This window comes from Monodelphis domestica, chromosome 4 (assembly GCF_027887165.1).
Source record: "Monodelphis domestica isolate mMonDom1 chromosome 4, mMonDom1.pri, whole genome shotgun sequence".
NCBI lineage: Eukaryota > Metazoa > Chordata > Mammalia > Didelphimorphia > Didelphidae > Monodelphis > Monodelphis domestica.
The window spans coordinates 449,576,462-449,589,612 of NC_077230.1; the positions used below are offsets into that span (position 1 = coordinate 449,576,462).

The 13,151-nt window shown below is 39.0% G+C and overlaps 1 protein-coding gene across 2 annotated transcripts in view; it reads left to right on the forward strand.

Moving 5' to 3' along the window:
• Window positions 1-9,180, forward strand: part of LOC100018510 (zinc finger protein OZF-like) — a 32,426-nt gene extending 23,246 nt beyond the window's left edge. For both annotated transcript variants that reach the window (XM_056796873.1, XM_056796872.1), the window contains exon 4: window positions 5,150-9,180. In XM_056796873.1, coding sequence (XP_056652851.1) covers window positions 5,150-6,555 — 1,406 coding nt within the window. In that variant the 3' untranslated portion in view covers window positions 6,556-9,180. The remainder of the gene's footprint in view (window positions 1-5,149) is intronic.
• The last annotated feature ends 3,971 nt before the right edge of the window (window positions 9,181-13,151 follow it).

Sequence of the window (13,151 nt, forward strand, 5' to 3'; positions counted from 1 at the left end):
CTTTGAGGAAATCTTGGGAGCCATCCTTCTGTTTAGCTGAAACTTGAGGGAGAGTGTTTTTATCTTGAGAATTTTAAGAATGATACAATTCATTTCCTCCAACTCTTTGTCATTGTCAGGGATCTCATACTTGGTTTACCAATAAATTAGCTAAAGTTTTTAGATAATCAAAAAACTTTAGTTCTTGGAAACTTTTCCCTCCCTTTCTACTAGTCTTCTACATTCACTGAAGAATCAAAAAGGAGCTCCATAAGATTGGGAACCATTTTGTATTTTACTTTGTTTTATGAGTTGTCATAGCCAAAAAATTTGTTTCTTGGGAATACAGATTTAGTCAATTGCCAGAACCTGCTTCAAGCCTTTCCAAAATGAAAGAATTTGGTTATGCTTACTCTATTTAGTCATAACCATTCAGAGCCCATGGTTACCTCCATGCCATGAAGAGGCATCAATTTATGATCATGCAGATATTTTTTTCACCATTAGAAACAATAAATCCACCCTGTGTATCTGAACTTGAATATCACAGTCCCTTATAAATTAAGAGAAGAGCCTAAAAATGACATCTGAAGATAAGCAGACTGGGAAAGTAGTTGAATTAGAATGAGTTCATATGGAAAATCCATGCTGGGGTAGGTGACTGAAGGAGGGGAAGAAACCTAAGGTGTACAAAAACAAACATGCTGACCCTATTAATACCATAGCAGCAGGGGTGGAGAGTGGAGGAGATGATGGAGAGGAATCGCAACAAGTATGGGACCTGAGTTGGATTGGGAGGCACTGTTTTGCTTATGACTACTAAGTTCAAGGGTCTTAGGTTGTCTCTATTAAGATTTGAGGGAAGGGCACCTAGGTAGCTCAATGGATGGAGTGCCAGGCTGGAGTCAGGAAGACCTGATTTCAAGTCTTGCCTCAGACACTTACTAGCTGTGTGTCCTTGGACAAACCATTTAACTCCATTTGCCTCAGTTTCCATCATCTATAATATGAGCTGGAGTAGGAAGTGGCAAACCACTCCAGTATCTTTGTCAAGAAAACCCTAGATGGGGGACTATGAAGAGTCAGATGTGACTGAAAATAACTAAACAACTCATTCGTCTGTCCATCCTGCCTGTAAAGATAATTTTAGCATTGTGACTTAAAAATCTAAATTAATTTGGTCTCCAGGGAACATCCCAACTAATAAAATACCCAAGTCATCTGGAAATTATGGTGATTTAATTAATATAGAGAGAAGGAATTAAGGAGAAGAGAGAGGGAGAGGAAAGAGTTAATTTAAACTGCTCCAGCTCAGGCTGAGCCAAGCAGGAGTTAAAGGCTTTGACCAAAGTGGCCTCCCTGAGCCCAAGGGAAAGGAAGTCAGTCTTACCCAAGGCACCACAAGACTGTCTCAAGGAAGCTGTCTGAGGGAGCTCCTCCAGGCTGAACTGAACTCTATGTCTGAATCTCCCCTTCTGGCCTTTACATCCTCTTTTTTTAAAGATCTTTTCTCGTGTCACCTCCCCTAAATTTTTACATCTACCAATCACAGCAGACACTTTTCTCCAGGACTGCCCATTCTTTAGTTCTCACCTTCTTTGGTTAGATTTTTCTCCAGGACTGTCCACTCTTTAGTTCTCACCTTCTCTGGTTAGATTATATCTTTTGAGCTACTTCACACTTCTTTGTTAAGTTCACCTTTTGTTAATTACTTGACCTTTTTGAGATTAATTTAACCTTTATAGTTACTTAACACCTTTTTTGTATTAAGACACTAAAAATAGACTTAGTTTAATGTTCTAGCTTCACTATAAGGTGAGAACTAAGTACCTTTATTGTTCAATTAGGAGATTACAACTTTACCTTCCCCTAAAGTACTGTCTGGAGGGGTATTATCTCTGGTATGGAGGGCTTGTCGTGCCCTCTTAGGGAAGCTCTCCAGCCTCTGACCCCCATCTGACACCCAGCTATCACTTGTGGCTCCCAGTAGCTGCTAGCATGCGGCAGCGGCCACACCCCGGGCAATGGCTTCGACAGGCCGGCTAAACCTTGTTAGGGTAGACATCGGGTCGTCGACCCCTGGTGAACCAGGGCTTTGCTCACCCAGCATGTGAAGACTGCTTCGGCTGAACAGATGGAAGAAACCAACAAGAAGGTTCAACGGCTGAGATGGCAATGCAGCAAAGCACTGTAGAGTGCTTAGGGCATGTTGGAGCACAAAAGACAACATGGCCATCCAATGCAGCTGAGGAAGTCTCCAGGCATAAAGATTTTTCGTGCCACTGGACCCAGGCTTCCAACACCGAGAGAGTGGGACTGTCTCTGTGCATCGACTTTTCCACTTAAATCTCCCTCACGCACAAGTGTCTTTGTGCACACTCATCTACATCACAGACGAAAGCGCACAAAGACAATCGTCATCCTCGGTTACCGAGAGACTACTACCACCAAAGTACTGTCTAAGTAGGGTGGAGTAATTTTAAAGTTCACATGCCTCAGATTTTGGAAGAATAATAAAAATGGCAAATGTTTTTTTAAAAAAAGATTTTGAGGGGAGATGGTGATCAAGATGTTTTGGTGGTTTGGCTTGCCTGGCATATTCTGCTTCCTTCCGTCCCTCTTTCCCTTCCTCTCTCCCTCCAACACTCCCCCTCCCCCCGACCACCCTCTCTCGTAGCAGGCAATTCTAATGGGAGAAAACAGCACAAAATAAAGAGCTGCCAGATGGTGACCAAGGGAAGGATAAAAGGGAAGATGTCTAAGCTGTGGTAGTGGGATCTGGAAAGGGGTCTTGAAAGTCAGGAGTGGAGCTTGGAAAGGAATGAAGACATGGGTGGCCTGAACCAGTGAATTAGAAGAGGAGGCCACAGTTGAGAAGTGGAATAATCTTCCAAGGTGAAGAGGCTTCTGTGGCCTGGTTGAAAAAGGTCAGAAAATCAATTATTCTTCCCTTCATTATTCCAAACTCTTGAAACAAATCTGTGCTGTGTAAGTGGTGGGGCTTAGGAACACTGAATTTTTAAAAGTCTGAGGAGGCAATCCAATGTAACCTTTCATTCAGTGCAACAATTCTCTCAGTGTTCTTAGCAAAGAGTTGACCAATGATTTGAAATAGTGAAGTGTACCAAACTGCATTTGATGCAGTTCATCTGTATTGAGACAGCCCTTATTCTTAGGTTCATCTTGTTCACTTGAATGCTGATTCCCTGAAATTTCTTTTGTTTTTAATCCTTATTTTCTGTTGTAGTAGCAACTCTAAGACAGAAGGGCAAGGCTAGATAGTCTGGATTAAGTGATTTGCCCATGGTCACACAACTAGGAAATGTTTGAGGCAAGATTTGAACCCAGGTCCTCCTGATTCCAGGCCTGATACTCTATCCATTGTGCTACTTAGCTGCTCCTTTCCTATAGTCTCCACACATTCATATACACAGATATACTAGATGTACATAGAATAAATGTACTCCATTTTGAAGAAGAGCAACATGGGAAGAATACCTTCCTGAATATTTCATTATTTCCTTTGTGGGTTATGCTGTAAGAACAAGGGGGATGGGTGAATAGAGGACTTCACTGTTTCTCTTTCAATATCAAGAGAAAATGATGAAGATCTCCTGCATGCATTGCATGGACTCTCTCTTTCGAACTGCAGGAACTCTACTGGATGGACTATCATGGTTGAGCAATGATGGCATTATTGGAGGGAAATCCCAAATTGACCAGATCACAGATCCATTTGAATATCACAATTAATACATTATCTTTCTCAATCCTCAAAGGAGCCCTTTGAGGTCTATGAATTAATATCCCCATTTTATAAATGATAAAACTGACTCTTAAGTGACTTTTGTCTATGGTTGCCAATTACTACTAAGTTTTAGAGTCTGGATTTGAACCTATGTCTCTTGTAGCTCTATTTCTAGCACTATTCTTCTGTGTCAATACTGGCAGCTAATTCAGTTAGGTCCATGTTGGCGAACCTATGGCATGTATGCTGAAAGGGGCTGCTCCCTTCTCCCTCTTGTGAATTTAGATTTACTCCACCCTGCTTAGTCTTAACAAAAGAGGAATGTCTACACCCCTACTTAAGGATGGCCTATGACAGACCTGTGCTAGAAAATGACAAATCAGAAACAACTGACAGTCTCTTGGGCTGTCCTAAGTCAAGCTTAAGCTACCATTAGTACATGTGAGATGCAGGAAAATGATATAAAAACGGTCTGTATATTTGGCATCACTTCCTCTTTCCGGTCTCTTTTTGTGCGGAGAGGTGACTGGCGGCAGTGTGATGAGGTCTTGGCATCTTGGCATGGCGACAGCTATTGTCCAGGTTTGGCAGTGAGTTTCCTTGATCCCATACTAGAGGAAGTTGAGTAGCCTAGTTCAGGTGAGGCATCTTTACTGAGCTCTCTCAGAGTTTAGGCTGATTCTTTTCTCCTTTACCTTTCAAACACTATCCTCTTAGGAAAGCCTCTAAACTTCTGAAAAAATCTCATGGCAGAGGTCTTTGAACTCCTCCTGGCACAGGCCAGATGGGAGAAATCCTATACCTTTCCCTCTCTCTTCTCCTTAATTCTTTCCCTCTATATTAATTAAACCACCATAAAAATTTCCTAACTGACTTGGGTATTTTATTTGTGATATTCCTTGGTGACCAAATTAATTTAGATTGTCACAACCCTAAAATTACCCTTACATTCTTCACTTGCACCTGAGGACATTTCTCACAAGACCCACCCCTCTGCTCAGCAGCCCAGTGGGAGTGCTTCCTCCCTCCCCTCTCTGGGGTAAGGCAGGGGGTTCATATGCAGAGTGAGGGTTGTAGTTTGGGCAATTAGTCTCTAAAGGTTTGCCATCACTGAGTCAGGTGTAGCATGCAGCATCTAACTTTTCCTCCTTCTTAAGTATTTAGATATCTAACATTCGTTACCATTTTAGTACCTCTTGTTTGCCATGATTTTCCATAAATATGCAAAATTTCTTTATAAATTATGATTCTACATGCAAGATGGTGTTATTTTTGTGGTTATTATTCACCTTCAAGGTTAAATATTATCTTGAAGGCACTGGTTGAGTTAGCAGTAGAGATGATTCAGGAATAAATATGTTGCAATTCTTTTTCTTCAAATGGAGAAGAGACAATAGTGATGTGTTTGTTTGCTTATTACAGATTGGGAGACAAGATCCAAAATTAATGAATCAGCTTCAAAACTGGACTTTACTTTGGATAAATTGTTCCAGGAAAGAAACCCAAGTGTTGGTCATCAGGATTCCATATTGAAAGAAGCCTGGAATTATGATATTAAGACACTTTCCCAGGATAATGAATGTGAGGAACTTTTCATTTGTGATTCAAACATTCAGGATCATAGAATACACTTTGAAGAGAGAACTTATAGATATGGTGAATGTGGGAAAGCATTCCTCCAGGGAAAACATCTTAATGAACATCCGAGAATTCATCCGATTGAGAAACTTCATAAATGTAATGAGTGTGGGAAAGCTTTTAGCTATAGCTCATCCCTTACTTTCCACCAGAGAATTCATACTGGTGAGAAGCCCCATGAATGTCATGAATGTGGAGAGGCCTTCAGGTGGAGCTCACAACTTACATACCACCAGCGAATTCATACTGGAGAAAAACCTTATCAATGTAATGAATGTGGGAAGACCTTTATCCAGAGAACACAGCTGACTTCCCATCAGAGAATTCATACTGGAGGAAAGCCATATGAATGTAATGAATGTGGGAAAGCTTTTAGATACAGCTCATCCCTTACTTACCACCAGAGAATTCATACTGGAGAGAAACCTTTTGAATGTAATGAATGTGGACAAGCCTTCAGGTCAAACACACAGCTTAATTCTCATCAAAGAATTCATACTGGAGAAAAACCTTATCAGTGTAATGAATGTGGAAAGACCTTCATCCAGAGCACACAGCTTACTTTCCATCAGAGAATTCACACTGGTGAGAAACCATATGAATGTAACGAATGTGGCAAAGCCTTTATCCAGAGCACACATCTTACTTACCACCAGAGAATTCATACTGGAGAAAAACCTTATGAATGTAATGAATGTGGCAAAGCTTTTAGTTCCAGTTCATCCCTTACTTACCATCAGAGAATTCATACCGGAGAGAAACCTTTTCAGTGCCATGAATGTGGGCAAGCCTTCAGGTCAAATTCACACCTCACTTCCCACCAGAGAATTCATACTGGAGAGAAACCTTATGAATGCCATGAATGTGGACAAGCCTTCAGGTCAAACACACAGCTTATTTCCCATCAGAGAATTCATACTGGAGAGAGACCCTATGAGTGCAATGAATGTGGGAAGGCCTTTAACCAGAGCACACAACTTACATTTCACCAGCGTATTCACACTGGAGAGAAACCTTATGAATGTAATGAATGTGGGAAAGCCTTTATCCAGAGCACACAGCTTACTTATCACCAGAGAATTCATACTGGAGAAAAACCTTATCTATGTAATGAATGTGGGAAAGTTTTCAGGCACAACTCATCCCTAATTTACCACAAAAGGAGCCATACTGGAGAAAAACCGTATTAATATAATGACTATAGTCAAGCCTTTAGATGGAACACACTTCAAATGTCGGCAAAAAAATTGTCCTGGAGAGAAACTTCTAGTCTTTGGACTAGGATTTTAGCTGAAACACAAAACTTAATAACACTGAAGAATTACTTTTTTAGCAAAACCAAAATATTATGGTGGAATGGTCTTTAGCAGAGCCACATAATTGAATATCAAACAATTCATGGTGGAAAAAACTTTATAGGAGTGGTTTCTGGCCATAGAACATCTCTTCCTAGTTATCAGAATTTGTACTGGAGAGAAACCATATTGATACAGTGAACATGAGAGACCGTTTATTAGTTGGAAGATAATTTAAGAATTTCATATTAAAGGGGTAACCCTTAAAATGTAGCAAAGGATTCATCTTAATCGTGAACCTTACTGAGCATTAGTAAATTCATATTTAACAGAAGCCCTACAAATATTTCACAAAATCACAGAATCTTGATGTTAGAAGGGACTCAGAAACCATTTAATAATTCATACTGGATAAAGCATACCCCCAAACAGCCCACCCCACAAATAGTCATCCAGCTTCTAGTCAAACATCCCTAGTGATGTTTATCTTCCAAAGCAGCTCATTCTACAATGGGAAGAGCTCTAATTGGGAAGCTATCATCTTCCCCTGAATCTTCCTTGCTCCTTCAACTGGTTGCATATGGCATGAGCTTGGGCCCTTTCACCATCTTCATTGCCTTCCTGTAGACATGGTTTTTCCATTTTCTTTCTAACATGTAACACCTAGAACAGAACACAATATTCCAGACGTGATTTGACCAGGGCAGAGTATAAGAATAATACCTCTTTATTCTTGAAAGCCGATGCCTCAAAATGGCTAAAGATCCTAATAGTATGGTGCCCATTGACTAAACCATGACTCTTCCTCCTGGGGGGAGCAATTTTCCATTTATCCTTTTTATCATTTCATCTCATTCTGAAAAAGCAGATGTTTCCTAAAAAGCATACTCGCTGACAAAATTAAGTTGCCCAAACAAGTCAAGCAAATCCAGCTGATAGAAATGTTTACTGATTGTATATGGCATTTCCCTCTTTTGTAACTTACCATTTGTTAACATAAAGGAAACGTGCTTTGACTTTTATAATTTAGTGCCAACATTTTTGTGTGTACGTGACCAGTTATAATCAGTGTGTAGTTTGTTCTTTAGGTTATGCCTTCCTCTTCATGTCATTTCCTATAAGTCTTTCCATCTTTCCCTGAATTTATATTTATCATTCAGATACCACCATTTCTTTAGTCATTTCCCAGTCAATGGGTACACCATTGCATTTTCTCTCAATTTTTTGCTCTTAAGAATATTTCTTTGTAAATATAGGTCCTTTCTTTTCCATTTTTGGCCAGTGGGATACACATCCAGCGAAGAGATTGCTAGATTAAAAATATTTAAAAATTACTTCTATAATTCCAGATTATTTCCCAGAATAGTAACCTATTCACAGCTACACCAGCAGTAAATTAGCCTGCCTGTCTATCAACAGCCCCTCTGATATTGAATTTTTTCACTATTTACCGTCTGCCAATTTGATATATATATATGAGGCAATAGCACACAGTTGCACAGGCTGTCCCCCATGCCTGGCATGAATGCTTTCCTCCTCTTACCTTTAAGGATCAGCTCAGGTACCATCTTCTAGGAAAGGCCTTTCCTGAACCCCATGGCAATTCCTATTCTTTCCTTCCACTTGTATTTATTTATCTCTGTATACGTCTCTCCAGTAGAATAAGAACTCTGATGGTAGAGACTTTTGTTTTACTATTCCCAGCATTTGGCACAGTGCCTTGCACCTATTGGTGCTTAATAAGTAATTTCTTCTTCTCATACTTTTAAGTTTTTTCTTCCCTGTGGGCTTTATTTTGTATAATTCTCTATTGTCTTCCCTTAGTAATTTGGTATGGCATCAATTCTGTACACTAATTTGATTACTGTTATTATTTTTGTGATATGGTACAATTCACCTTTGAACATTTAATAGTTTTCATGCTGAATCTATAAATTAAGACAAACTTATCTTTGTAAATTCAGTCTTAGACATTTTTAATGGAATTCCTCTTCTATCATTTCCTCTTTGTTTTTGTCATTTATACTGTAAACTATACCGTGGATAGAGATGCCAGTCTTTCGGGGGGATTTATTTTGTATCTCTCACTTTCATGTAAATAGAGATGGTTTTGATTCCTTTTTACTTACCCATTTCTCTTGTCTGATTTCAATAGCTGGCATTTTTAGCATGATCAGATAAGATTAAGGAAAAGACGTGTGCCCACATTTGCTTGGTTACTACTGAAAATTTCCCAGCATGTTTCCATTGCAAATAATGGTAGCTCTTGGTTTTAGAGAAATACTTTCAATCCCATTTAAGAGCCCTTTCTTATCTATGTTTTTATTCTAAGTCTAAATACATCGTTAGAGCCTTTTACGTGTCTATTAATATCAGGGTTTTTTTCTTTATCTGATAAATTGTCATTTTTCCAATGTTGAACAATCAGTGGTATGAATTCAACTTGGCCATAGTCATTTTTTTAAAGCTGTATTGTTGTATTGTCTGCTAACATTTTATTAAAATTTTACTATCAGTCAATTTGTAGTTGTGAAGTGCCGACTATGTGCCAGCAATATCAATTAATGCAATTTCTCTACTTCTTGGAGAGGACTGCTCGATTTGTCAAGAATTGCTGGGGCAGACTGGAAAGCTATTTGGCTGAACAATAACTTCAGTGCTGTACTATACATACCACAATGAACTCTAAATAAAAAGTTATATCATTAAAATTTTAGAGAACAGCTGGTACATTTCACAATGACGGATCAGAGAACTGTTGACAAAACAGGAGATAGAGGAGATCGTGAAAGGTAACAGATGATTTTGATTACATAAAATATGGGGGGGGGGAGCTGGGTGGTTCAGTGGATAGAGAGCCAGGCCTAGAGATAGGAGGTCCTGGGTTCAAATCTGGCCTCAGACACTTCCTAGCTGTGTGACCCCCGGGCAAGTCACTTAACCCCCATTGTCTAGCCCTTACCAATACACAGTATTGATTCCAAGATGGAAGTTAAGGGTTTAAAAAAAAAGATAGAGGCAACATGGCAGAGTGGATAAAGTAATAGACTCAGAAGACTTGGATTCAAATTCTTCCTGTCAGTGATATATGGTTCTGGGAAAATTATTTAACATAATGTTTGTTTTTTAAGTTCCTAGGTCATAGCTAGTAAATGATAGACATGGGAATCAGCTTGGACAAAAACATTTCCATATCAGGGATGAAAAAGTCAAAGTTCATCCACATAGGATTTAACATTTTTTCCTGAATGCTGTGAGTTTTAAAATTAATAACTAAATATTATATTTTATAAAGTTTTATTAATAATAACTTAAGCAAAAGAACTGCCTGACTTCAGCCCAGTCAGGTCCAAGAGAGGAAGAGGGAAGAGTTACAGCCACTTAAATACAATCATGCAAAATGCGAGGACGTAGGAAAATGGAATTTTGGGAAATTCTAAGGGACTTCTGGAGGATGAAGTCCAAAGGCTCAAAATCTCCATTTATACAATGCAATGGTAATAATAAACTAGAATGGGAAGAAAATATCTCAAAAGCCTGATCAAACTGACAAAACTGAGTAATAATTCAGTAAGTGGTCAAAGGGCGTGAATAGTTTTCAAAAGAAGTATCAACCAATGAAAAATAAGAATAAGAGAATTCCCAACTAAAACAACTTTTAAGATTTCATCTTTTGTCTATTAAGTCAGAAATGATGATAAAAATGGAAATTTTCTACAAAAGGGCTTGTGGGAAGATAGGTTCCCAGGAGCTCAGAAGTGTTCTGGAAAGCATATTAGAATTATTTGAGAAAAATCACTAAGTCTCACCAATCCTGCTGCACAAGATGTACCCTGTGGAGATAAACAAGGAAATGTAATATGCATAAATACATATTGTTTGATCATTCAGTCATGTCTTACTCTTTGTGACTCCATAGACCTTGAAGTTTTGGCAAAGCTACTGGAGAAGTTTGCCATTTCCTTTCCCAGCGTGCCCCCATTTTATAGATGAAGAACTGATGCAAATAAGAGTTAAATTGACTTGCCCAGGATCACATAGCTAGTAAGTGTCTGAACCTGGATTTGAACACAGATCTTTGAATTCAGATTGAGGACTATCTAAAACCTTATGCTAAATTTAGAAGGAAATTTACATATCTCAAGGCATCTAAGAAAACTTGACAAAGATATAAAGCAAAAATCCAAGATAATACAATAAAGGTCAACCAGAGTAACTAACATCAGTCTTCTAGTATGCCCGTAACCCACTCCCAATACCACATTTCATATTGGATTTCGGGTGTCCCACATAGATGGTCTAGGAACATCATTTCTTGGATATCCCAGATGTCCTCGAGACAGCTCTGCGGTCGTCTCCTTCTGATTCTATATTGCTTATAGAGATCCTTAGATGTTCTTGCTAAAATCTTTTACAGAACAAATCTCAGTACACTTTAGCACAACCTCTTAAACATTACTTCTCCGGTAACCAGTTCATATGATGAAAACCAGCTCAAACCTTATGGTTCGGACCTTCTAAAGACTAGCTGTGAAAAGAATATCAAACCAGGAACCCATCATTCACCTGAAACTTCAGAGAATGCAAGTCCTTAAGTACCCCTTGTTGTTTCTGTCTCTCCCCAAACCGCGACCCTGCCTTTAACACTACAAACACTAGAAGAATCTTAAAAATCTGAGGATCTGACTTGAACATGAGTCTTTTTGATGAAAGATTTAATATTGGCCCAAGTAGACCTAAGCCAAGGTTGAGAGTGCTTTCCTACACTGGCATTGACTTCGTTTTCATTTAAGTTAAATTGCCATATTGATGTGTTTAAGAAATGGAGAGATTTCTATTTTGGTCCCACAAACACGTCATTGTCTAATCTGAAAAAGTTAAGGCCCCTTTTCAACACACAAATATAGATAACTATATACAGACAGTTACATATACATAATAACATCAAAATTGGAGCAACAAGTAACAGAGGGTTTGCTAAAGCACAGAAATCATTTTTTTAGCAGTAGGAGATTTAAAGACAAAATCATGCCAACAATTATATATACATCCATATAGATATAGATATAGATATATATAGTATGATTACCATATATATATATGGTAAAGATTGCAGTAGCCATGAAAAAACTACACTGACCACATGGTCAGGGAAAAATAAAACCTACCACGCTACCATTGGATAAAACGAATGCCTCATCCAGAGAAGGGGCCCATTATGTTACTTGAGTCAAGATCAGTAATTAGATGAAGGAAAGAATCAAATCACAGAGACTGAAGAAGAATTCAGCAGACGGTGCTCCATCTGCCTACATATCTGTCCACACACTTTAGTCTCAAGCAGCACCGTCTCCCGATGAATGTGTGTTTTTCTGTGGGTCAGTGTGATTTACACACATAGGTGGTACAGCAAAACAGGAATGCAATGCAGAAGGAATAACATGAAAATTCCACAGCTGATCCTGGGCTCCCTATGTATGGTTCAGCTGCTCTTTCATTAATAAACCATCACTGAAGGCTATGATTACGGGGTGCTTGATCCAGTGCTTTTAACATAGGAATCCTCATTCTGGCTAGGGGGTGGTTCCCTCTAGTGGACAATGATTTAGGTTTTGCAAAGCACGGAACAGATTATCTTTCCAGGAGGCATAAGAATTTTGTAGCTTTTGTCATTGTTCTTTTAATTATTCATTTAGTCTTTCTATCAGTCCTGTAGCTGGAGGATAACATGGAATGTGACGTATCCACTCAATATTATTTAATATGCAATATCTTTCTATTTCTCTACCCTTAAAATGGGAACCATTATCATTCTAAACCTGCAAAGGTTGCCCGTAATGTAAGGTAAGTCTATTTCTGGTTCAGCAAGTGTTCTTCTGAGTAGCCTTTCGATAGGCACAGGCTATTTGTACTCCAGAAAAGTCATCTGCACAGATGCAAATATATTGGCAACCTCTATTCATACATTAAGGTTCTACATAATCAATCTGCCATATCTGAGCTGCCATACTTCCTCTGGCCAATTCTGGAACTTCTGGCTTTTGCTTTTTGGGCACCGTACTGGCATATTATACATTTATCCTTGCTTGTTTGAGGGCAGATAAGGGGAGTGATATTCCTCTACCTGGTGCTCACCTATGTGTAGTGTATAATTGAAAATCTGTTATCCTAAAAAAGAACAACATTTCCTGGAAGCCCACCGACTTCCTGTCATTACATACTTCCTGTAGACCAGGGATATTAGGCGGGGACATGAAGGGTCTGCCTCTTTACTTCCTGTCCCGAGCTTGGTTATGGTAAAGACCAGGTGTCCATGGCTGATCAGCCAGTTCAAATACCTACCTTACCACCACCAAACTCGGGGCAGGAATTAAAGAGGTGGACCCTCCACATGCCTACCTAATATCCCTGGTCTACAGGAAGTATATAATGATAGGAAGTTGGGTTCCTAGGAAATGTAGTTCTTTTTTAGGGTAACAGATTTTTCAATT